Genomic DNA, 27251 nt, shown 5'->3' with positions numbered 1-27251 from the left:
TCTTTTTGATGAAAGCCTTTTTAACAGGTGTGAGGTGATATCTCATTGCGGTTTTAGATTGTAAATGTTATATGTACCTAGATGTATTCATCATTTGCCTGATGATTAGTGATGTTGAACACCTTTTCACGTACCGTTATCCATTTGTATGTCTTTTCTGGAAAAATAAATGTCTATTCAGTTACTCTGTTCATTTTAATTCAGATTGTGGTGTTTTCTGTTGCTGTTATTGAGTTGCATAAGTTCTTTATATATTTTGAATATTAACCCCTTATCAGATATATGTTTTGCAAATACTTTATTTTCCTTTCGATAGGTTGCCTTTTCATTTTGTTTATGGTTTCTTTTGCTATGTAGAAGATTTTAGTAGAAGGAAAGAAACATTTTTCTGTATAGTTCATAGATCAGAGTCAAAATTAATAAAATAGATACTAAAAAGATGGTAGTAAAGATCAATGAAACTAAGAACTGGTATTTTGAAAGGATAAACAAAATAGGCAAATCTTTAGCTAGACTTACTAAGAGAAAAAGGAAGACTCAAAAACAAAATTATATATGTAAAAGGAGACATTACAACTGATTCCACAATACAAAGGATCATAAGAGACTAATGTGAACAATTAGATGCCCCAAATTGGACAACTTAGAAGAAATGGATAAATTCCTACCATACAACCTACCAACACTAAACCACAAAGAATTAGAAAATTTGAACAGACTACTAATGAGTAAGGAGATTTAATCAGTAACCAAAAACTTCCCAACAATGAAAAGTCTGGGATCAGAGGTATTCACAGGTGAATTCTACCAAAAATTTAAGAATTAATACCAATCTTTCTCAAATGCTTTCAAAATTAGAAGAGGAGGAAACAGAAGAGGAAGAAACACTTCCAAACTCACTATACAAGGCCAGCATTACCCTAATGCCAAAAGCAAACAAGAATACTACAAGAAAATAAAATTATATCCTGATGTCCCTCATGAGGATAGATACAAAAATCCTCAACAAAATATTAGTGAGTCAAATTCAACAATACATTTAAAAGACCATACAACATGATCAAATGGGTTTTATTCCGGGGATGTAAAGATGGTTCAACATCTGGAAATCAGTCAATGTGATGCACCACATTAATAAAATGAATGATAAAAATCATACTATCATCTCAATAAAAGGAGAAGAAGCATTTGAGAAAATTCAACAACCATTTATAATAAAAAAAAAAACTTGCAACAAACTGGTTATAAAGGGAATGAATCACAACATAATAAAGGATATATGATAAGATCACAGCTAACATCATAATAGTAAAACACTGAAAGCTCTTCCTCTAATATTGGGAACAACACAGGGATGCCCACTCTTACCACTTTTATTCAATATAGTGTTGGAATTTTTAGACCGAGCAATTAGGCAATGCAAAGAAATAAAAGGCATCCAAATTGTAAAGGAAGAACTGAAAATGTCTCTACTTGCAAATGACATATTATATGTAGAAAACTCTAAAGACTTCACCAAAACAAACAAACAAAAAACTGTTAGAAGTAATAAACAAATTAAGTAAAGTTATAGGATACAATCAATTTACAAAAAATCAGTTGTGTTCCTATACACTAACAATGAACTATCAGAAAGAGAAATTAAGAAGCCAATCCCATTTACAATTGCATCAAAAAGAATAAAATAGGAATAAATTTAATCAAGGAGGTGAGAGCTCTGTACACTGAAAACTAATGTGTAACTGAGACACTAATGAAAGTAAGTGAAGAGTGCACCGGCGTGCGCGCGCCCACACACACACACACACACACACACACAAATGGAAAGATATTCCATGCTCATGGATTGGAAGAATTAATATTGTTAAAATATCCAGACTCCCCAAAGCAATCTGCAGATTCAGTGCAATCTCTATCAAAATCCTAGTGGCATTTTGTGCATAAATAGAACAAATAATCCTAAAAATTTGTGTGGAACCACAAAAGACCCTGAATAGCTGAAGCAATCTTGAGAAAGAAGAACAAAGCTGGAGGCATCATACTTCCTGATTTCAAATTATATTACAAAGCTATAGTAATCAAAGCAGTATGATATAGGCATAAAAACAAACACATACTTGTAGATCAATGGAACGGAATAGAGCCCCAGAAATAAACCTACGAATATGTGGTCAATTAATTTATGACAAGGAAGCCAAGCATATACAATGGTGAAAAGACTGTCTCTTCAATAAATGGTATTAGGAAAAGTGGACAGCCATATGCAAAAGAGTGAAACTGGGCCCCTGTCTTACAGCATACACAAAAATCAACTCAAAATGGATTAATTACTTGAAAGTAAGACCTGAAACTGTAAAACTCCTAGAAGAAAACATAAAGGATAAGCTTCCTGATCTCGGTCTTGGCAATGATTTTTTTTGGATTTGACACCAAAAGCAAAGGCAATAAAAATAAGCAAGTGAGACTATGAAGCAAAAACAGACTACAAAACAAAAAAACGTCTGCTTACCTGGTTATTTAAATAGTTAACAAGTGTTTATAGAACTGCTCTGTGCAGAACTTTTAAAGGTGCTTTGTGGGGATGGGTCAAGACTATAACAAATAATGAGAAATTGAGGATTTGGTCATCAGAACAGAGTTCAGTTTGAGAATAATTATATGGTACATGTCAAGGAGTATAAAATAATGGGGTAAAAAGAGAATCTCATGTGAAAGTACACACAGGGTAAAGAGGTGACATGTGAGCATACTTGCTGCGATTGTCCTTATGGTTTTCTGGGTGATTGTCCTGCTTTGCTCAGCTACTCACTCATTTCACAAGGACAGGGATTCTATTTTACCTTGATTTTCCCACAGACTAATCCTCCCTCCAGAAAACAGGTGGAGATTGGGCCAATATTTGCTCATGGCAGTGATGAGGTTAATCTTGGAAGACTTTACAGTGATGTTTTTATAAAGTGCTAAAATTTTTCTTATTCCAGACGTGAGTTTTACAAGAGAAATAAAGAGACCTTGGGAAATGACGGCCCAGGATTAGCTTGTGGTGTTTCAGCTTGCACATTGCAGAAGGATTTGATAGCTTTGTTGCTTCAAATCACCCAGCCTTCTCTGACTTTAGTTACTGATCACACTGGCTTTATTTTTCCCCTCATCTGTAACTTTAACTTCTTTACTAGGGGCTTCTGGAGAAATAGCACTTTTGGTTTCTTTCCCTAAACAGCAAAAGAGCGGCCTCGATGAAGTATATCACATTATTTATCCTGTGGTGTGTTCTTATTTCTCATGTGATTCTGTTTAAAATGCTCAGACATCATGGAGACACATTTTGTTCTGTCCTCACACCACAGGAAAATGGTTCCTTCGCGCTTTGGTGGTAATATAACTTTATGAGTTGCAAGACTTTGATTTAAAATTGTAATGCGCTGATGCAGTCACTTGTGTAGGAAGACTGAAGTACAGATTTAGTGCAAGCATGTTTACACAAATCATGAGTACAGCACATCCCACCATATACATTTTTCTCCAACAAGAATTCATTTTTTCTTAATACTTGCTTAAGATAAGCGTTTCTCATTTCAGATGCTCTTTTAAAAATGTTTCAGAAAAAAATGAAGTGACCTAGTTCTAGAAACTTTGAGACTATTCTTTTTGCTTCTGAAAAATGGACTGATTACTGTGTACAAGAAGAAAGAACCCAAGAGAGCATCTAGTTTAGATGATGGCACCATGTCTTAGCTTGGGCTGTCATAACAAAATACCACAGAATGGTGGCTTAAAGAGCTGCTGTTTATTTCTCACAGTTCTGGAGACTAGACGCGTACAATCAAGGTGTAGCAGGGTTGGTTTCTCGTAAAGCCTCTCTTCCTGGCTTGCAGAACGGCCACCTTCTCTGTGCTTGTGGAAAGAGGAAGAGATGTCTGATGGCTCTTCCTTGTCATAAAAGGACACCAGTCTTATTGGGTCAGGGCCTCACCCTTCTGACTCCATTCAATCTTAATTACCTTCTGAAAGACTCTATCCCAAAATATAGTAAAAATGGGAGTTAGGGCTTCAACAGATGAATTTCAGGGGTACACAATTCAGTCTGCAACAGCACAAATGCCCAGGATCCTACAACTAGAAACTAAGAAACATAAAACCCTGGGCTGTAACAGTCTACATATCTGAGCACAGGTTAAATGAAACTTTACCAAGCTAGCATCTGGTGAGTTTGAATTCTTAGAGGCAGTGGAAGAACTGACTCTACATTGTCCCAAACCTCATCGTCTTCAACAAGCTGGATCTGCATGTGCTACGTGTCTGTGGCAATACGAATCACTCTGAATCTTGACTTTTGTACCGGTTGCAGCCATTCCTCAGTTTCTTCAGAGTTTATGCTTCAAGTTCAGTTTTCATCACTTCACCTGCTGAAAGTTTTTCCTTCAATGGGCACACTCCACAAAATGCCTGAAGGAATTGTTGCTTAGAACTCTCTGATCTGCAGGTTCTGTACTTCTCTTTGACCTGCACTGCTGCAGTGGGGTATAGAAATGGAAGTAGATGGGTGTTGAGTTTGATTTCATTTTTAGAATGGAAGGGAATCTATAACAGTTATGTACACAATACTTTCACACAATTTTTTTCTTTCTTTACACTTTAAAATTTATTATGAAAAATGCATGCACATGGTAAAAACCAACCAAACACAATGCTATAAAGCCATTTAGAAAATTAAATCTTTTCTCATCCTGTCATTTCTCTCACTGGGAACAACCACTCCTACCAATTTCTCGTGTCTCCTTCTATAGATATTCTCCGAATATACAAACACAGCACATCACACAATTGTTTTAATTAATCAAGTGTCTTGTGCTCTTGTCCTGGAATTGCCTCATGCTTTCATTCATGCATTCAGTTACTCAATCAACAAACCTTTATTGAGTACCTACTGTGTGTCAGGCATGGTGATAGACAATGGGGACACAACAATGAACAAAACACATATAATCCCTGTTCTCTGAGAATTTATAACTTGTGGGATCTTGCGCAAGTGTCTTGGTCTTTCTGAGACTTATTTTCCTCATCTTAAGGTAGGATGATTAGAATGGTAAATCATCAATGTTGGAATGAATCTTTAAAATTTTGATTTTTCCCTCTAATTATTGGAATGATTTGGGAAATCCAAAAAAAAAGCAGACATAAGGAAAATTAAAGTCACCTTTGATCCATGATGAACAATGTTAATTCTTTGGTGTGTTTCTTCTTAGACTGTTACCATATCTATGCATACACATGTATATATATGCACATATATATTTTTATTTAAAAAATTGGCATCATTTATATTCTGACTCGAAACTGAGATTTTTTTCTTAGTATTATTTTATAGATATTTTCCATGTCATTGAATATTACTATTTTGCTTGTTAATGACAATTTGGTAATCTGTCATATAGATATATCATAATATTTCACTCTCACTTAGGATATTTAATTTACTTTCTCATTTTTACTATCATAAGTAAATGGAATTATATGTCTCTGATTATTTCCCTAATGTAAATTCAGAGAAGTAGGATTGTTGGATCAAACAAGTTTTTGCCTTTTGAATATATATTGCAAAATTTCCATCCAGGGAGCTTGTATCAATTTACATGCCCTGTTACCTATGTACAAGAGTCTTAGTTTCCCTGTATCTTCACCAATGTGGACATACAGAGGGGCCAAAAAAATGTATACACATTTTAAGAAAGGAAAAAACTATTATAATTGTAATACTCAATATGTACCAATAACAATAGATGAATACAAGTCTCGTTTGACTTCTGCAATTTCAAGAGGTACTCAAAGTGGTTACCATCAGAAGTGGTTACTTCTAATTATGGTGAACTGCTTGAGCAACGCTGACCGAAGTGTCCACTCATATACATTTTTTTGGCACTCCTGGTATATATTTTGAAAATCTTTGTCAATTTAATAGGTGAAAGTACACATTTTTTATTTAAAATTTATAAGGTAGAATGTAGATGAATTTCTTTTTATCTTTTAGCTATTTGTATTTAATATAATAATATAATATAATATTCCTAGTTATACCCTTTATCTATTTTAATATTTTCTTCTTATGAATTTGTTAGAGCACTCTTTATCTTAAAGGTATTAAACCATTTTGTACACATTGCGGATATTTTTCCTACTTTGTGGTTTGCCTCTTACATATATTAATATGTATTTCAGATTAAAAACATGTTTTTACTTTTGTAATCATATGTATCACTCCTACTTCTTTTGCTTTGTTGTTTGGAAAACTTTTTAATTGCAAAGTTAGGTGTATTTTCCCAGTTTCTTTTTGATTCCAAATTATCAGTTCTATTTTGGGAATTTTGATTCTATTTTATTTATTTGGCACCTTATTCTACTACTAAAGCCATGCTATATTTGTTCTGATCTTTCGTATGCAAGATCTCCAGTATCATTTCTTTCCCGCACTTCTTTATCCTAGTCCTCTACGTAGTAGGAAGTTTCTCTGTCTTGACCTTCACGCTGATCTGTAGTGTTGATTCTGTTCTTGGACTGCTGTGAAAGACCTTCTTAATTAAGCTATGATATTTTTAGTGTCCTTACTTTATTAACTTAGACAGTACAGGTTCATCTTAATCAGTTGTCTTATCTCATCTTTTAGCTTTTATCCTGTTTGTATTTTCTTAAATTAAATGGCACAAAACATGTGCCACTTACAACTTATTTCTATTTTTTATAGTAAATACTTTGCAAAGAAAATAAAATTCTTGATGTCTCCGCCTTGAGAGTTTTTTCAAAGTCTTCTTTTGCCACACGGATCTCTCAGAAGTGCTTTGCAGAGAATCCTGTGTTGAATTATAGCTGTTTAACTTGTAACTTCAAGGGGAAAGATCAAGGGGACCCATAATGCCACCATGCTTCTGACTTCACTCCCTAAAGTCTTTTGTATTACGGAAGTTTTTCACAGGTGCCACTCATTCTTGGCAGAACAGAAGGCTATTAAGGCCAGCCTTAATATCCCCAGTGTGTGTTGATTGGCCCTGGATCTTTTCATGGAATCCTATAAGTATCTTCTGATCCAATTTCATCTATGGGACTGGATTATAGACCACTTTAGAGGCCCAGCCTGGGTAGGAGATCTGGAACATGGGGCCTTGGGCAGTTCCTGCAGAGATTTGTTTCTTCCTACTCTGTGTTGACAAAGCCTTCCTCTAGAGGTCAGTTTTCTCTTCCTAGGTGTTTAGTTGGTCCATTTTCTACTCTAGGTTTCTGTATCCAATTTCCTTCCTGTGGTAATAAGGAAGAGTGTATCCCTCTGGGAAAGAGCCCCATTCATCAGAGGGAATCTCCAGCAATTATGTTTTTGTCTTTAGTTTATCTGCATTTAACCTTGACTTCCTAGTGAAGTTGAGCTACAGCTTTTCCTGGTCTCAGCCAAGGCACCCTCAACCTCAGAGTGTTAGGTGAGTTTCTTCCAGGGTGCCTTCTTCCTAAGAGATAGAACTCCTATCTTTCATCAGCCAGTCTTTCTCAGGCAGCCAAGAATACCAAATATCAAATACTCTTGGTATTTGTGGTCCTTGCCCTAGAACAAGAGGAAACACCTCAAAATTGGTGGCATGTGAGAATCACTCTTCTGTAATTATCAGTCTGTTTTAGGTTTTCCCTTTTTATTGTAGTCCTTGACTTGTTTTAGCTGGTTTCTAAGAGAGGTATAATAGACAACCTATGATGAAATAAGATAGTGAAGACTTAACTAGGAAATCAGGAATGGATCTTAAATCTTATTTGAAATAACACCTCTCCTGCTAGCCTCACAACTGTGGTTTGAGGATAAAATAAAATAACACATGTGAAAAGAACTTTGAAGGCTGTTTGGAGCATTATGCAAATACAAAGTTACTTTATCTCCACACTTTATGAGACCAAAAATCAGGAGCCTTGTTGGAAGCAAATTTGAGTTGTGAATTTTTTTTTTTAAAGTAATATGTGATAATGGAAGATGGCTATTTAGGTGAATCATACAGCCATTCTATTTCTGTGTTTCACTCCCTTCTTTCACAGCAATACATCTGAAATAGAGGTTTGTCTTGTTTTTTATCCCCTCAAAGAGAAAGCTGGCCTGGATTTCTACTTTAGACTGTTTCTTTGAGTGCCAAGAGATTGTTTCAGCAAAAGAAACTAATCTGCAGATAGGTCTGCCCTCGTACAATGCCTGGCATTGGGGGCATCGGCTTTAATTAAAATGGAAGAGTTGATAATTTCTGGCCTACCTGGAAAGCTTAAAGCTGATGTGATATGGTTTGAATGAAATAATGACTTTTGCTTAAAATGCAAATATTAATGCAAGAAAGAGCTGGGAATGATTCTCAGTGCAATTGAAAGAGATTATAATTTTTTTTCATGTCTTCTCTTAAAGTAATGGTCCTTTTCCCTCCTGAAACTCTATAATACATACATTTAACACATAGGATTTTTTTCTCTTTAACATTCTTCTCAGTTGGCAATGTATCTGTCTTTTTAAAGTCTTTGAAGCAGTGCAAATTTTAGGATATTAATAAATCTTTGAAAAAGTCATAAGGATTTGTTGTTGTTGTTTATGTGTGTTTGAATGATATAAGCCAGTTTCAGAAGGAGATTTCTTTCAGACCTTCTCAGTGTGGTTATCTAGACAGCATTTGCCACCTGGCCCCATGGTCTTGATTCATATACAGAAAGCTAAAGTGACCACATTGTGAAAAGTACACATATTTACCATGGCATGTATATCTACCAAAATAAAGTTTTAAAACTTGAAATAACATGTATTGCTCTTGGATTAAGTACACTCATCTAACTACCAAGTATTTCAATGAAAAAAAATGGTATTTTGAATGTTGATGAGACATTAACAAGGGTAGATGGAAATGTGGTCAATTATACCAATATATGTTAAAAGCATTCCAGATCAGTGATACTTTTTACTAACTACAATCATTGTGAGTAAAAAGTATACTTAATAAGGAATTACAATGGTTTGAGCATTGTGAAATTATTATTTTTATATTAAAGGCAAATTTGTTATAGAAATAAAAAAATGATAACCATCCATATTTCCTCTACCCTAATAAATCATGCTTTTTTCCTTTCCATCTCTTTTTGATGTACTTATGAATGTTTATATAATTGCAATCACAGTTTCCAAGCAATTTTGAGTTTAACATTTTTTATTCAACATTCATTATGTAGAAAACATTTTTTTTTTCCAATTTCTAACTGAACGTCAGGGCATTCTGTGGCTGGTTTAACTAGTCTCCTAATCGTTCAATACATAGTTGTCTCCCATTTTGGGGGTTCCTTTTTAGATAATTCTGCAATGAATATCTTCCCCAAATTTAATTTTAACTTTTCATGGGGAAGGTTTATTTTAATACAAATTGAAAGGAGTGAGATTTTTGTGCCTCATGTCAAGTAATTCGAGTAGGTAAGGGGTTGAGAGAAGCCAGTTGGAGGAAGGCACGGTAAGAAACTGAGTGTTCTGCTTTGAGAAAGAGGTGAGTGTGCCAGCAAGAAAGGAGAGGGCTCACTAGCAGAGCTGCACCCTGGCATCGAATGTTGCCAAAGACCCCAGAGCTGAGGCGGGGCAAGATGTCAAGCACCCCAGAACATTCTGCTGAGAACCTTTCTCTTTGTTAACCAACATTATTTGGAAATAGCTTTGGGTTTGAATCGGACTAACTGGGAGGTGACTCTTACACTCCTCTCATTTCTTCGGGGTTTTTACTTTCTGCCCAAAGTCAGGGTTACCTCATTAGTGCGAAGGAATTGGATATAGCCCGGGCAGTCTGGAAAAAGCAGCAAGAGCCAAAAAAAGGTGATCAGGCAAAGGGACACAGCTAAATGATGAATAAGAATACCTCTTCTATCACTCCATAATCAGTGAGTGTTTGCCACGACTGTGTTTCTCTTCACCCACACACAAGGGCAAAGGCAGTACCTGCAGGGTAGTCAGTCCTCCCATCAAACCCAGAAACTGGGGCAGCTGAAGGAGAAAAATGGCCTTTAATGAACAAAATTGCTGATAAGTCTTGAATCCCAACATCTCTCTTCACTAATGGCTTTACAGCAGTTTATCATTTATTTCTCTTTCTTTTCAGCTAACGGCTTTTACTAGTTTTGTCAAACTGCAATTAACTAACCCAGTGAACTCTGTGCTAGAAAGAGTCTTTTTGAAAGAAACATTATATTTTACAAAAGAGAGAAAAAAAAACAACCACCACAAAACAGGCCACATTATGAGATTTCCAATTTTGTCACGATTGTGTTCTCTGGGAATCCAGGGCTTTGAGTAGATTGATGATGCAGGAACTGTAATAAGAAGTTCTTCTATGGTAACAAATGAAAAATTGAAAACCCACTTCAGCCATATTTTAGTTCCCATTCTTATCACTTTGTCTTTTCACCAATTACCTGTCTGTTGTGCCTTTTACTGGCTCAGGTTCTGTGGTCACATTTAGCATCTTGCAAGTTTTTTAAATGTTCTTTTTTATTTTTGTGACTGTAGCAGTATGTTCCTAATATTACCACTACCCCTTACCACCAAAAAACAAACAAAACTATAGAAAATGTGTACAGATTTTAGTAATCGACATGTTTATCTATAAAAAGAAAATGCTAGTTTGCTCTGAATGGTTCTCAAAAGCATGAGGAAGCTGAACGATGGTGTTAAAATCATCTGACATAGGTCCACATAGGTCTGTATTTCTCTGTCCTATCAGTTTTCCAGACAAACAAGACTCCAGATACACCTTAATTAAAAATGACTATATATTACTTTACATATATTTGTATATATTATACAGTCAAAATCACACTTCAGTACTTTTACAGATCTGTAAATATTTTTCATGTTCCAATAGCACTTTTAAACCCATTTAAAGGCCTTAAAAGTATTTGGGGACTGTTCAGAATCATGGTCTTCTTGCCACAGGCACAATAAAGGAATTTGAAAAGTGATCAATGAGGAAAACCAGATAGAAAGGATTTACAATATATCCTGTAAACAAGATGCAATTTGCTGCTCGGAAAATTGCTTTGCCTTTGTGGCTAATCTAAAAGGCAAACCACATCTGTATGCACTCCCATGTTTATTGCAGCACTTTACACAATAGCCAAGATATGGAAACAACCAAAATGCCCATCGGTAGATGACTGGATTAAGAAGCTGTGGTACATTTATACAATGGAGTATTACGCAGCCATAAAGAAGAAAGAAATCTTATCATTTGCAGCAACATGGATGGATCTAGAGAACATTATGTTAAGTGAAATAAGTCAGAAAGAGAAAGACAAGTACCATATGATCTCACTTATATATGGAATCTAAAGAAAAGACTATGTGAATGAACTAATCAGAGTCAGTTTTGGGGACGCAGAGAAAAAACCGAGAGTGGTTAGATGGGTGTGTGGGAGGGGGTTGGGGATAAGGGGAAAGGTGAAGGGATTTGGAAGCAGCTGGTAACCACAAGATGGCCTCAGGGTTTTTCTTTTGAAAATTAATTTGGGGAAGGTATTCTATAATGTTGTAAAGATTTTGTTGGGTATCCGATGGACATGCGTCCTATTTGGGAGACCACCTCAGGGATACTGTGGATACCTGATCATGGCATTGTACATCAGAAGCTAAACATTAATGAATGCCAACTATAATTTTATATATATAATGTGATGGTTCAGTGTGAGGTCGGAGGGAGGGGGGTTCACAGTATGAGGGATATAAATGATGAACGTCTAAGTATTACCTTGTTTTGTACACCTGAAACTAATAAATAAATTAATTAATAAAAAAAAAAAAAATAAAAATAAAAGGCAAACCACCATCTAGGAGATTGGCTAGAACCCAACTGTTATAAAGGCCAAGTGGAACCAAGGCGTAGGGGATTAGAATTAGGTAACAATGGATTCAAGGCAAATTCACGTTATAGAGACTCCGGTAGGACCAAAGTTAGGGACTGGTGCAGTCAGCAGTGAGAAATATTTATTTAGCAGCATGTGGATTGCAGTTTTTCATATGCCTTGTCTCATGTGATTCTCATGGCAAGCCTAATAAATATTATTATGTTCATATTGTACGTGGAGAAAATGAAACTTACTTTGGCTGTGAACAAATTAGAGTAAGTGACTTGTTCGGTATCACGCAGCTAGAAAGCAGTAGAGCCGGAGATGGGGTTTAGAACTTCTGACTACAGTCATGCGCTGCTTAACAATAGGGATACCTTCTGAGAAATGCATCATTAAGCAATGTCTTTGTTGTGTGGACATCATAGCATGCACTTGTACAAACGTAGATAGCCAACTACACACCGAGGCTGTATGGTACAGTCTACTGCTCCTAGGCTACGGAGCTGTACAGAATGTTACTGTAAAAACATGAGACAAAATGAAGCACAAGAGAAAATGATGCAATCAAGAGACTTGCAATCGAAACACGAGATGGATGAGGCTGCTGCTGGCATAACATGACATACTGTTTATAGCAAACTTTTTTTTTTGTATGTAGGAAGAGTACATTCTAACATAGCAATAAAAAGTATAGCACAATAAGTACATAAACTAGTAACACAGTCGTTTATTATCATTATCAAGTATTATGTCCTGTGCATAATTGTATGTGCTTTTCTATGACTGGCAATGCAGTGGGTTTATTTACACCAGCGTCACCACAAACACATGAGTAGTTTCTTGTGCTAGGACAGCTATGATAGTACGGCAGCTACAATATTACCTGGCTACGACATCACTAGGCGATTGGGATTTCTCCGCTCCCTTATAATCTTATGGCACCACCATTGTGTATGTGGTGTGTCTTGACTGAAAGGTCGCTGTGTGGTGCATTACTGTATTTTATTACTGCTCTTTTCACTCCACCTTCCTGCCTCCAGTAGTAACTTGGAAATCAGAACTGTAGTATTCTTTAAAGGTCAGGAGAGTGAGTGGGCTCTCAGTTGAGCAAAGGCATAGGGAAAAGATGTAACTAAGCAGGGATCAGTTTCTCCACACTGCACAAGGACCGGTCAGTGCAGGCAGAAATTGTCAGTCCAGCGAATCCTGTAGGAGGTGGAGCTCTATTTGTTTCTGGATGTGCCTACTTACATGGAGCTTGGGCTCTGACCAGTCCTCACATGTGCAGAGAATATCTTTTGTTTGCTCGAGGTATCTGACTTTGGAAAATCCCTTTTGATGGCTTATTAATGAGGCCCAGGTATGAGAGAATTCAAGGGAGAGGATTCTGTTGGTGATGCTGTATGTGCCTGACTCCAGGGAGGGCATGGCTCCTAGCTCCTTAGAACAGGGCTACAGTAGTGAGAAAGGAGGTGGAGAACCTAGCTTTTCATCACAGTTGATCCTTGTATTATTATCTCTGCTGTCCTGTTCTGTTAATAATTAAATATATTATTCACTCCAGGCTAAAAGATCCTACTGTTTTTTACCTTTCTTCATAAACTGCGTTTTCTAATCCTGAAATTATATTGGCTTTATGACCTTGGATAAGTCACTTAACCTATCTGAACTTTCATCCCACATATCTCACAAGAACATGCAAAAGTGTTTTCGAATAAAAGTATTTCTTGGCACTTACAGTCACTGGCTGTGCTTCCAAGGATTTAAAATGCCTTCTCTTTCACAGTATCTGCTTCTGCTTTTCCTTCCAGAGTCGAAAACATGCAAGCAAAGTCCGACTGTATTACATGCTTCACCCCAGGGACGGTGGGTGTCCTGCCAAGAGGCTCCGGTCAGAAAATGTGAGTATCTGGCAACATGTGATATCCTTAGATGATTTATTCTGTTTGCTAAGACCTTTGTAGATCTAGGAATTGCAGTCATGTCCAGCTTGGTGGGAGAGCTAAGTGAGTAGAAACAGTTCTCATTAACTATTACAGAAAACATTACCTGTAAGCAAGTCTTTTTTTCTTTTCCCTGCCAGAACTTGCCAGTATGGTGTTGGAGGACTTTCTAATGAAACTGTGCTGGGCCCATGCAGAGAAAGAAAGTACAGAGGTGCTGGGACAGAAAGTGGCTAGGTGAGGGGAGACAGGAACCATCAGAAGACCAAGAGCAGGGAAGACATGACCTAAGGGGCAAACCTGTCAAACACAGCAGATACTTGCTTTTTACATATTTTATTTTTCCTTTGGTGTGTAAAACAGAATGCCAGCTTATTCATTTATAATGAGGACTGTGCACATCTTATAAATAAAAATACTCAGTGTTTTTGATCAGCAGCCCCTCTCCCTGAGGGAACATTTACTTGGGAAGACACATGATAATTAGAAAGTTGCTTTGAGGGTGTAAAGTCAGAGCAAAGGGCCTACTTCAGCCAGGCTAAAGCAAAGACTGATGAAGTAAATATTCCTTCCTCCCAGCAGGGCTTACTTTTCCTAATGAGTAAAATATTTTTTTTATTTGTGCTTTTTTTAAATGTACAGTTGGCGTACCATATTATAGTAGTTTCAGGAGTACAACGTAGTGATTTGGCATTTATATATCGTACGATGAGTGAACACCACACTAATCTAGTAACCATCTGCCACTGTGCAAAGTTAGCACACTATTATTCACCGTATTTCTCTTCACCTTTTTCACCCATCCCTCTACTCCTTCCCCTCGGGCAACCGTCAGTTTGTTCTTTGCTTCTGAGTCTGATTTTGTTTTATTTGTTCTTTTTAAAAAAATTCTACATATAAGTGAAACCATACAATATTTGCCTTTCTCTGTCTGACATATTTCACTTAGCACAATACTCTTTAAGTCCATCCATGTTGTCATCACAAATGGCAAGATTAATTTTTTTTATTGCTGAGTAATAACCCATTATATATACTGTGTTTCCCCGAAAATAAGACCTAACCGGAAAATAAGCCCTAGCATGATTTTTCAGGATGACATCCCTTGAACATAAGCCCTAATGTGTCTTTTGGAGCAAAAATTAATACAAGACCACCTCATCTTATTTTCGGGAGAACACGGTATGTACCACATCATTTTTATTCATTTATCTACAGATGGACACCTAAATTGCTTTCATATCTTGGCTATTACTAGTAATGCTGCAATGCACATAAGGGTGCATATATCTTTTCAAATTAGTGTTTTCATTTTTTTTTTTTAGATAAATACCCAGAAGTGGAATTGCTGGGATGTATGGCATTTCTATTTTAGTTTTTTGACGAATCTCTATATTGTTTTCTATAATGTCCATACCAATTTGCAGTCCTACCAACACTGACTAGAATCGGAAGACGTCCACGATAAACACTGAAGAGCAAACACAGAAATTCCTTACCCTTTGATTTCTGAGGAAGCTGCAGACATAGAATATATACCCCACACTATTACCTGTGTTTGTGATCCTGTTTTTCTTTACTGCCATATAGATAGCTGCCAGTCTTCTTTTCTTTATTAAAAATTAATACATGATCATTGAAGAAACTTGACAAAAACTGTACTTGTGTATTCTTCACGGGAAAGAAAAGAGAGAGCAAGAGAAGGCGTATGACCAAAGGTAGTGAGCATCAGGGCTGGTATTGTTAACAAATTCTAATCATGTCTCTTAGTATTACAAAATGAACTGCTCATACAGACTAATCTGGAACATTGTGGAGTTTGCTTTGCTCCCTTGGTGAAGCAGCATTTAGAACTTATTGGAGGCAAATGATGTTATGAAAACTTTGTAAGCTGTTAAAAAGTGGGACTGCGTCTAGTTCTGTTAGCTCTTAGCTTTATGACTTTGGACAAATAATTGATTTCTTTGAGTCTTGGGTTCTTCAGTAAGGCTTTAATAATCATGCTTTTCTCACTGGGCTTTGGTGAATATGAAATGAAAGGCTAGGTAATGAGGTGCATTGTTACATGTTAGACACTGAGGAAAGGGAGGTAAATAAGACACAGACCTGTCTAAAAGAAACTCATAGTGAGGGAGATTAACATTGTATAAAAATAGCTATAATGCCACAGTTTAGGTTTTTATTAACATTCTGACAAAAGTCCCATGGAAACAAAATTATGCAGGTCAATCCCATCAGCAAAGGTGTTACTGAAGAGTTGGCATTTGAGCTAGGTGGTCTTTGGGCTTGAATGGATTGTACCAGGTACAGGTGGTAGGAATGAGGTAGGTACATTCCTCGCAAAAGAACTTTTTAAACCACTGGAGAGTCAGACTAAACCAGCTTTTGTGTTATCTCAGAGTCCTGTGGCTTCACTAGAGAAGTGCTTTCCATCAGGTATATGTTAGCAAAGGGAACAGAATTCGTTTTATTTTTCTTTTGAAATTATCCAGCAATGGTGCCTGTATTCCTTCATTCAATGGCCATTTAATGTCTTATCCAAATAATCAGAAACCTGGGGTCCGTGGATACTTGACAATTAGCTCTTTGAACACAGATTACTTTCTATCCACTCAAGTTCTAATCATAACTGTTGCACTTACTTATTTCTGAGCTCCTAGGGAGGGCTTGATCAGACAGACAGAAACGGGTGCTGGAACTCAAGATGATATTCCTCAAGGACTTGGTCGTTGCCACTCTGACCAGATCCATGATTCACCCCACTCAGGCTCTGGTTCTGCCAGTAACTTTGAGGTCAGTTTATGGAAGGGAAGATGTTTGGATTTTAGAGCAAGGAGTATTTTTAAGCATTTGAAAACTTTTTCCTTTGATGTATCCTGGGTTTTAAAAACTTTGATCTATAATTGATTTATTTATTAAATCATTTTTCTATAACGTATCAATCATAGTATAAAAGCAAGTCAGTAAACAAAGAGGAAACCAACATGATCTTACTTTTTGAAAGATATGGTGGGTGCTCATATTAGGCTGTATTTCATAGGTGAATGTGGCTTTTCTACTTGGCGCATTTTGATATATTGGATGAAGCCAGGAAGCCACCCCTAGTCCCTCCTCAGGGCTCTGAGAGTCAATATTGGTAATTGTTTGGACCAACTTCCTCTTGTACACCCTCTTACCTAAGGGTTGAGAGACTGAATACGCAAGTGGACAATGGCCAGGCCATATATAAAAATAGAACTTTGTACAGAAATCCAAGCCATTGATGTACAGTAACCAGCCCAGGAACCCTGCCTAAGTCAGACCACTATCTTTAGTATCAGTCTAGGAAGCCCAACAGTAGCCCTTGTAACAATAGACCCAAAATGGCAAGGGCTTAATGACTGTCTGATAGCTTCTATACATTTTTGTCTCAGCTTCCAGCTTAGAACCAACCAGAAAAAGCCACACGTGCTTCCCTAAACGATTAGGAAGTCCGCAACTAGGTAACCCATCTACATCGTCCCCAAAACAACAGCCTCCACTCAAGGCACACCTGAAGCCTCCCTTTTTTTCCATTATAAGCTTCCCCACTTTTCTGCTTCCTTTGAGTCTCCAAACACAAGTGATGGTGGCTAACTCCCTTGCTATAGCAAGCTTTGAAAAAAATAAACTTTCTTATTCTCATTTGTTTGATCTTTATTTCCACAGAGTTGTGAAATGGGATAGCAATGATATGTAATGTCAGAATGCCCCAGTAAGGGAACTCCTGTATTTAGTACCTTGTCTTCAAAGTGCTTTCTGCGTTCATTATTATGATTGATCCTCTTTCCGCCAGCACCCCATGTTCTTGGACGTAACACTGTCTTCCACTTGCTTCTCTATTCCTGCCCATTTTCCCACCTACCCTGCTTCCAGGAGCTGTGACAGGTTTGTTTCCCAGTGTTACCCAATTGAGAACAGTTTCATGCCTGTACTGAATACCCAACGAGGTGAGAGAAACTGTACAAAGAGAGAAAACGTGTTTCAGACTTTCAAACCCTGACCACACAAGAACCTCGGGCCCATGGTGATTCCTAAAATTGATGGGGCTGATGAGTAATGGCAGCCATCCTTCCTTTTCCCCTTCTTAGCTCTCTGGGAATACACAGTAATTCCAATTTTACATACAGATGAATGTGAATGGAAGTGCCTATTATTATTCCCAAGGCCTATTGCCATTTTCTGCTCCAGGTCATTTGACCTTTTTTTTGTTATTTAAAAACTTAAATTTATTTCTGTCACCTGTTCTTGCATTTTAACTTTTACAATTTTCCCTTCACATGCTTTTACTCTTTAGAATCCTTATTTGGGTCTTTCATGGTTTTTTTTTTTCCCCCCTGAAATTTTAGAGCAAGATGTTTTCCCCTTGATGCCACAGAGTAAAATTACATGTGAAATAAATTGTTATAGTTGATTGCCTTAGAGAAACTTTCAGTAATCCCCTGAGCGTTAGAGCCAGAAAAGGACTTTCAAAATCCTCTAGTGCAGTGAGAATATTAGTTTTCACCAATGGCCCTTTTTATTATCTTCTTACCCATGGAGCACATGTTTTGAAAAAAATCGTCTGTTTGGGAAATAACACTTTTAAGTAAAAAGGTGATTTAGTTTTACTTTTATTTTCATTCTGCAGAGATAACTGCCACCCCAAATCTCCAGTTAGTATTAAGTAAATAGTGTTTTTATATGTAGTTAATATAATTCCTTCTAAGTGGAGAAACTTGACGTTTGGTTAGTGTGATCCGGCTTATAAGGCCTAAATATTTATCTGATTGCCCTTAGGTCTGAAATATTTAGCATAGCTTGAGAACCTCTAACATCACGTTTACAGGTCCCCAAACATCCTGGATTGCAGGTTGGAAGGACTCAGGTTCTACCCTCTCCCAAACCCTTACCTTCCTTCTCTTATTACACAGGTGACAGGAAGGCCCAAGGAAGTACCGTGACTTCCAAATTGGTCAGGCCTGAGATTGATTATCCCTGCTTCCCGAAATCCTATTCCTAGGCTTCTTGAAATTTTTTCTAATTTTTAGGCATTGAAGCACTTGCTGGGTCCAGAGTCAGAGAACACTGCTGTTCTGGGGCACAGTAGCTAGCAGTTATCAGGCACTTCCCACTTAACTTCTAAGTGCTTTACATACACTAACACATTTAATGCTCACCACTCCTGTGTAAGGTAGAAACTGTCCTTATCCCCGTAGAGAAGCAAACTGAAATAGAGAGATTAAGTAACTTGACTCTGGTCATACAGCTGGTAAGTGGCAGAGATGAGGCTGGGAAAATATAAAACAAAACAAAAATTTCCTCTGGGACTGCTATCTAGCTCACCACCTCACTTCATTAGACAGTTAGTAAGCATCTACTAAGTGAAAAGACTTGGAACCTTCCTCAAAAGGAATCAGGATTTAGTGGGGAGTCTGATGTGCAAATCATGTCTGTTAATGCAATGTGATAGGTACCACTATAGACATATACCTGGGCACCATCTAGACACAAGAGAAGGGCCCCCAACCTCTTCTGGGAGGATGAGACAGGACACGATTTCCTGAAGAAAGCGATGGTCAGCTGATTTTTTGAAGGATAGATGTGGGCAAGCCAAATGAAGAACAGTGAGAAAGGGCTCTTTTGAATGTAGAGTCAACATGAGTAATATCTTTAGGGAAGCAAAATTCAAAGGTATTTTTAGAGCATAAAGTGCTAGTGGGTGCTAGTGGGTTAGATTCCTAAAGCTGCTGTAACGAATGACCACAAACTGGGTGGCTTAAAACAACAGAAATTTATTCTCTCACAGTTCAGGAGACTACAAGTCTGAAATTGCGGCAGGGCCTCCCTCTGGAGGCTCTGAGTGGAAATCAGGTCCATGCTTCTCTCTTTGCTGCTGGTGGTCGCTGGCAATCCTTGGCGAACCTTGGCTTGCAGCTGTAACACACCAGTCTGCCCTCACATGCCCTTCCTGCCTGTGTGTATCTCTGTGTGTCTCCTCTCTTTATATAAGGACATGAGTCATTGGATTTAGGGCCCATTATAATCCAGTGTGATCTCATCGTAACTAATTAATCTGCAAAGACCCTATTTCCAAATGGCCAAGGTGGACATGAATTTTTAAGGAGAATTTTTATGGAGACAGTATTCACCCAGTAGAGCAGTGGAGACAAAAATTGAGGTTGGGCTGGTGGACAAGGGAACAAACCTATATTGTGCATAATATTGACATTTACTTTGTCAAAATTGTGTGTTTTCTCAAGTGGTCTGCTGGTGAACCCCATCACGGGGAATTCTCAAAGGTAGGGGCATATACCAACAAACGCTGTGTGTGTTTGGGCTTCCAGCTGTGCATTGAGAGCTGGAAGTGGGGATTCTGGCCCCCCGCTGTGCTGCTGAGTTGTTTGACAACTTTCTTTTATACTTTCTAAACCTTCCATGGCCATGGTTTTAATCCGGGTCTATAATCACTGCTCTGTCTGAATCTCCGAGTTGTGAAGGGGCTCAATCTCCGAGTTGTGAAGAACTTCCTGTTTGTGAAGCTGCATGATGAACTGTAAAGTGTATATGAAGCATTTGTTTCATGAAATTTGTATGTTGGGTCCATTCTTTGCTCTCTACAGTGCAGTGTGCCACTTCTATAGTCCAGTTAGGCACAGGGCTGCTGTTCCTACCTGAAAAGCAGCTAGGAGATCCACAGGCATGAGTATTTATTTATGTCTTAAGTCAGGAGTCAGAAAATCAGCCACTGGTGAGATGCCTCCACTGCCCGTTTAGGTAAGGTCTGCAAGTTAGAAATGGTTCTTACATGTTTAAATAGGGGAAAAATCAAAACAAGAATAATGTGTTGCAAGGCTTAAATTACATGAAATTCAAATTTTATTGTCCATAATTAAAGTGTTATTGGGACATCACCACTCAATCCTTTACATATTGTCTGTGGCTCCTTTCACTCCACAACAGCAGGGCTGAGTAATTGCCAACAGGGATTCTTCATCTCAAAGCCTAAAATATTTACTTTCTGAATAGAATATTTACTCATAGGAAACGTTTGCCGACCCCTGTGTGAGGGGGATGATTTTGGTGAAGGAAGAGGACGTGTGGCTCTGCCTGCTCACAGGAATCACTCCTTTGGGACATGCCAGACTCTAGAGCTACCTTGTCCTCTGTTCCTTGCAAGTTTTAGTTTATCAGTGGCCAGCAGGTTGAAGATTTTGCCCAACAGGAAGCATTGTTCCAAACCCCTGAGCTGGAATCAGCCTTGTTGCTTTCTGTTTTGTTTCTTGAAGCTGACGGCACTGTGGAAACAATGAGGATGGTTTGTTTCTTCCGCCATCTACACACCAAACTCAATTTTGGTGGTAACCAAAACTCCTGAATTTTCTAGGACAGCAATGATTTAGAATATTCTTTCTTGTCACTAAACATTAATGACATGTCCTGGAATGTCCAATATTTCCTATCCAAACTGTACCCAAAAGTGGAATACAATCTTTTGTTATACAGATATACCAATAATAATCTAAATGATAACAGAACTCATCGATGCGAGTGTGCAGTCTGGCTCGTCAGCAGTACATGACTTTCTCGGCCTAACACTCGGTCGCTAGGTTGAGATTCTGGTTCTGAAATGCATTCATACTAAACTATATGTCATAGTTATTCTATGCAGAATATGATCTAGAGGGGAAGAAAGAAGGATTTCTCCAAGAGACATCTAAGAAAGTACATTTATTATTTTCAACAGTGGACTTGATATCATGGGTCGTTGATTACTGAAAGCCTGGTGGCCTCCCTCCTGTCCTCTGGAACTTCATTATTCTATTATATCATTGGATGTATTCTCTTGTTAGCAGGCCACTTATTAAGCTCTTTTTATGTGTCAGGCCATATACTAAATACTTGATAGCTATTTCAATTGAACTGTACAAATGCAAGTAAGAATCTTTATTGCTTCCATTTAAAAAGATGTGAAAACTAAAGCTCAGGTCAAGCATCTTATCTAAAATTGCATACCCTGTAAGTGATAACAGCCAAGATTCAAGCACTACACAGTCTGATTCTAGAACCTGAGCTCTGTATTGCTATATGTGCTTCATTCATTTATTCGTTCACTTAAGAAATATTTATTGGCTGCCCACCAGAGTTAGGTACTATGGTGATTGCTGAAAATTTAATGGTGAATGAAACAGATATAGTTTCTGTTTACAGGTGTTTATAGGATAGTGGGGGGATATAAACATTAAATTTTAAAGGATCTTACAAATGTATAAATGAAGGAAAATAATGGAAAAGCATATAATGGGGAAACATTAGGTCTTTGGGGTCAGAGGACAAGTGATGTTTGAGCTGTATCTGAAAGATGAGTAAGGATTAACTAGTCAGAGAGGTGGGGGGGATGCCAGGCAGAGGGAACAGCATGTGCAAAGCCTCTCAGTCAGAGAAATCACGGCACACTTCAGGAATGAAAAAAAAGCCAGTGTAGCTTATAGATAGAAGCAAGCAGTGATGTGAGATGCAGTGAATGGATTGATGAAAAGCAGAGTAGAGGTGAAGTGTCAAGTACCAATGTTCAGTAGGTCACTGAAAGAGTGTGGCCTTAGATGAGGGTGATCCCACAGAAACACAGGCTAGAGAGACCCTGTAAGTGTGCTAATGCACAAAGCCAGGACAGTGTGTTAAGTGAGCTCAAGGCAGTCACCAAGTGGGGGCACTGGGGCAAAGATAGTAACAGAATCCTGACATTCTGAACTAAATCAGCAGGAATTCGTTTGGAGGACTTCTGGAAAGGGATGAAGAAGTTGGGAATGGTTAGATATGTGCTCCCAGCAGGAGAACTGGGGTTATTTAAAAGGTTGGAATAGCTCAGATGTGGTCTTGGGACCTACGTCCAATGACTCCCAGGGCTCTCCCTGTTCTTCCTTAAACGGCAGAGCTGGTAGGACCCGGAGAGCACAGTTTTAGGCTTAATGAGGGCAGGGTCCTTATCTTACTCATCTTTGTACCCTTCAAACACAGGGGTTCCATAAATGATTGTTCATATTTTCATAATAAGATGTCCTGTTGTTTTTCTCTTTAAAACAATTATTATTTAAAAATGATGTTAATTAAAAAATTATCATTTGTGTGGATAGTCTTATAGAGTATTTCCATGAAATCATACTTTAGTTATATATCTTTATCAAAGTGCCTTGGTTAAAAAGATTATTTTGTGAAATTGGGTTTGTTCAAGAAAGTCTGACGGTTAGGGACAGTGTTTCCGTGAGAAACTTCACCAGGTTCTTGGCCCCATTTGTGTCATCTTCAAATAGGAGAAAGCTGACAGAGGGAGGCATGGTGTTGGAAGCTGTGCTCTCACAGCACAAGCTGGTTACTCCAGCCCTTGCTTCTGATCAGGACTTACACATTCCAACTCCATCTCCTCCTTGGCAAATCCTGCTCACTTATTTGCTCTCTCTGCCCCTAGCTGATGCCTGCTTTCTCCTGGCTTGACCCTATCTTACCACAAATCAGGACTGTTAGTACAGGTGTTGTTGGGGGGAATTAGAAGAAGTAGCAGTCCTTCCCAGATCCCAACTCTCTTTCAGCCATAAGAAAAAAGGAATGTATTACTCAGGAAGTTCTCTGGAGGAAATTTTGGTGCTGTCTCAGGGGTGAAGAGATTGAGCATATCTATTGGATGATCTTAAGACATGGGAGAATACAGGTCAAATTTCTTAGCATGCATCTTTCACTTTGCACACTAAATGGGCCCTTGTAATGAATCCAAAAATATTTTTGTTTAGAGTAGTCTGATGACCACAGACTACAAAACTGCAGTTTATTCTGTGATAATCACTCTGTAACTCCAACCCTGAAATGTTAGTTTATATATTGGCTTTTTTGTTTGGAGAGAGGAGCTGGCAGGGGTGCATGCGAGCCCCTAGGCACAGTTTGATGACTCACTAGCATGTGGTAGCTGGGTTCTTCAGCTTTCACTTTCCTTTTTGCTGTGTTTCATCTTTTCAGGTGTCTGCATCTCAAGCACATCTTTCCTGTCTCAAAAAAATATTTTTTCCTGATAGATTTCCTTGGTTAACATGCTAGAATCTCACAAAACATAGGTTTGTTTTTCTCTTAGGTCCCAACTCTTTCCTGAAAAATTGTATCACTCACTTTTAATCAAATTTCATTCCTTCTGTGTCTGGGCCCATTTATCTTCATCTCTTTCCCAGCTGCAGGGAGGGCTGTGGGAGGATCTTGCCTCCCTTCCTTCCTTTGTCCTACATAGTGCAGTAAGTCTTTACTCTCTACTGCTATGTCATAAATCATGCCTGCTGTCTTCCCATTATGTGACCCCGTGTGCCCATTCTGTTTCTCTTTAGTAACCTCTGGGTATTCTTCATGCTCAGCATGTTATTCTTGCAGAACAAAGAAATCTGTTTCCTTCACTACATTCTAGCTTGTGACTGTTCGGCTTTACTTAGGTTGATGTGTTCTTTTAGAAATATATGTATATTCCTTCTTGCCTTAAAACCAGCCAAGGGTTGTAACATTAGAATACAAGACACATTTATAACTTCATGTGACCTGGATTTGGTGCAGGTAATGCTGAGACAATGATGAATGTCTCCTGATAAACACCAGAAAGCCTTGCAAAATACATTTGAAAAATAAGAGAATGATGCACTGAGTGCTACTAATTTGCAGTAAAATGTCTCCTTGAAGTTGGATCCAGCAAACCTTTGTTGTGCACTTGTCCGGTATCACAGACGACCCTGGGAGCTCTGCATATGTGATCTTATGTAATTCTCAGAAAATTTTATCCTGCGAGTATTACTATGCTCATTTACAAATGAGATAAAGATGGTTCAGAGGGCAGTAGGAACACAAAATGGATCAAAACTGAGGTCATCTAATTCTAGTACATTTTTCATCCCTGTGGCAGCCTTTGACGCCCTTCATTTCTTTAGCTTTTAAAAACATACTTTCACTCCTGACTCAGCCATTTCAACATATCGGTGACATTAGTAGTGCTAAGTTCCTGTAGAACATTCTTTATGGGAATAGCTCAAGAAATTCTTCCACTCAGAGCCTGTGGTGCCTGGGCCAGTGTTCACTGGTTCATCCTCATCGTGTTTTTTTCTTCCTGGGTCCCTTCTGAAGGTTGATGGCCTGATAGTCCTATTTAAAAGCTGAGGGGTGTGAGGCTGCATTGCTACTCCATTCAGGGTGACGTGAGAAAAAGGCACAGGCTCTGGGAACTGCCCCGTCGTTAAACCTGGCCTCCGATTCCTGCTAGCTGGGTGACCTTGGTCAAGTTCCTTAATTTTTCTAAGACTTTGTTTCCTCATTTGAAAAATGGTGCCAAGTACCCATATGTTCCAGGACTACTGTGAAGAATGCATGTTATAGTGTAAACATCAAGTAGGGAGCACAGGGCCTGCTGAGAATAGGGGCTCAGCAACTGTTATTTCCTTCTCTTTTTGGTTGGACCGGATGATGGTGAGCCTACATTTGATAGGGGAAAAACACACATCAGACTGATTAGAGTGAGCTAGTGGGGGAATTTAATGCTCTGTATTCTAGGACTAAATGCTGCTGACAGATACATTTTCTGCAGAAGCCCTAAGTAATTGACAAGGAACTAGAAAAATTAGAGAAAATATTACAGTGTTCAATAACATTCTTGTTTTAAAGAACCTCGTTTCATACAAAGAGTGAAAAATATGGTGTTGGCATTTGCACTTCGGAGCTTTGCTTGGAGGAACATGTATGTGTTGTCATTGCTTGGCTGTCATCCAGCCCCAATATTTAAGTCTAGCCAGAAGAGAGTTAGTATTTGGAACAGCTCTGGGTGACAGCATGCACACCCCTTAGCCACGCACACAGAGCAGTTGTAACCTCCTCCCTTCTGCTCACAGGTGGTGTTATTCAGTCATGGCACAGTGACTTTAATAGATATTAAAAATGTGGCTGTTAAAGCATGTCATTCTTGAAACCCCATTGAAACCCTCTATGGAAGCATATGTGAGTGAACCTGCTACAGGGCTATTACTTGCAACAAGAATGGTTCCTCTTGATCTTGGGACATTGTATAGCCAAATCATCTTGTAATTATGTATAATTCATCTATTAGCTTTGGCTTTCTGCCAAGCGTAGTTAAAAGAAAACTTGTGTCGAAAACGAGATTATTTTTGTGAATTCCTGATGGAAAAGGGCATTTTTCTGCAAAGTTATTAACTTTGCTTTATAGCTGACCTTTAAAGGAATGTCTATGATTTCAGATACTCAAGAATTCAGCAAATATTGTACTCTATATAATTTAAATAGTCATTATAGTTTTGACTATAAGCACTGAATATGTATCATAAGATAGTATTTTTTTTTAATTTTTGATATTTTATTATAAAAGGAAAAAATCTTGTTTCGTTGATGCATTGAGTGATGGTTGACCTTTTCTTATTAAATTTCCTCTTCACATTTCAGTTGTTCATAACCCTAGAAGGTCACTAGTTGGCATTAGCAACCCCAGAAATGAATAGTCATGATGTCACATCCTAGAATTGACAAATCAGTTTATTTGATCTCTCATTATCCATTATATTCTTTGTTGTAATGGGGGATAAAAAATTCATGATAGACCTATGACCTGAAATTTCCTGAACACCAAAAAATTAGGTTGTTTAGTGTATCTTTCCTACGCATTCCTCTCTCTATACAGACATTGCACTTTTATGTTTTTGTATATGTGTGTGTGTGTGTGTGTGTGTGTGTGTGTGTGTGTCTGCTTTCATAGTTAATAAGGCAAAGGAAAAAAAAAAGGAGGTAAAGAGAGGGAAAAACAGAAAAAATAGAGTGCCATCCAGGTAAAAGTAAAGCTAAATTGTAACCAAAGGATTTCTGAGTCTGGAAAGGGTTTTATGGCTTCTCAGTACAAGTCATTTACCTACAGTGCAAGTCTTGTCATCTAGAAATAAAACAAAAAACCTGTAGTCCTGTCTGCACTTCATTTGGACTTCAATAAAGGCTGAGTGATCTTGGACGAATCACCTTCCTGGATTGTTTCTTCCTCTGGACTAAATGACCACTTGTTTCTTTCCAATTTTAATAGCTGGTGCTTTAAATATTCTCTGGAAACTAACCTTATGATTCATAAATAAACTGGATAAGTTAATTTTTTATAATTTCAAATATTTCTTTTATGTTCTATGCAATAATTATTTATCTATATAATCCATTAATAAGTGTTTTGTGCCTATTTTCGATATAGAGTAAGTGGTGAACAAAGCCAGATGAAGACCAGGTCTCTGCCTTCAACTGAAAATGGCAACTCTGAGAAGTGCTATGGATGAGTGCACATCAATCTTTCAGGAGAGGGGACCCAGCTGAGAAGTGGAGGAAGGTTTTTATGAGCAGTGATTCCTATGTGGCATCTAAGTGATTTCTAAG

At 38.0% G+C, this 27251-nt stretch overlaps 1 protein-coding gene across 3 annotated transcripts in view; it reads left to right on the top strand.

Annotated features, from left to right (window-relative positions):
• The window catches only part of ZMAT4 (zinc finger matrin-type 4), a gene marked incomplete at its 3' end in the record, with an annotated part of 331176 nt that overhangs the window by 113491 nt on the left and 190434 nt on the right, over positions 1–27251 (top strand). For 2 of the 3 annotated variants that reach the window (XM_081045862.1, XM_081045863.1), the window contains exon 3: positions 13692–13781. The exons of the other annotated variant lie outside the window; for it this stretch is intronic. In XM_081045862.1, coding sequence (XP_080901988.1) covers positions 13692–13781 — 90 coding nt within the window. The remainder of the gene's footprint in view (positions 1–13691; positions 13782–27251) is intronic. 3 annotated transcript variants of the gene reach the window in all.

The sequence above is a fragment of the Rhinolophus hipposideros genome, assembly GCF_964194185.1.
Source record: "Rhinolophus hipposideros genome assembly, chromosome: 4".
Lineage (NCBI taxonomy): Eukaryota > Metazoa > Chordata > Mammalia > Chiroptera > Rhinolophidae > Rhinolophus > Rhinolophus hipposideros.
Note: the sequence above shows the minus strand (reverse complement) of the source record. Positions and strands in the feature narration are given on the sequence as shown.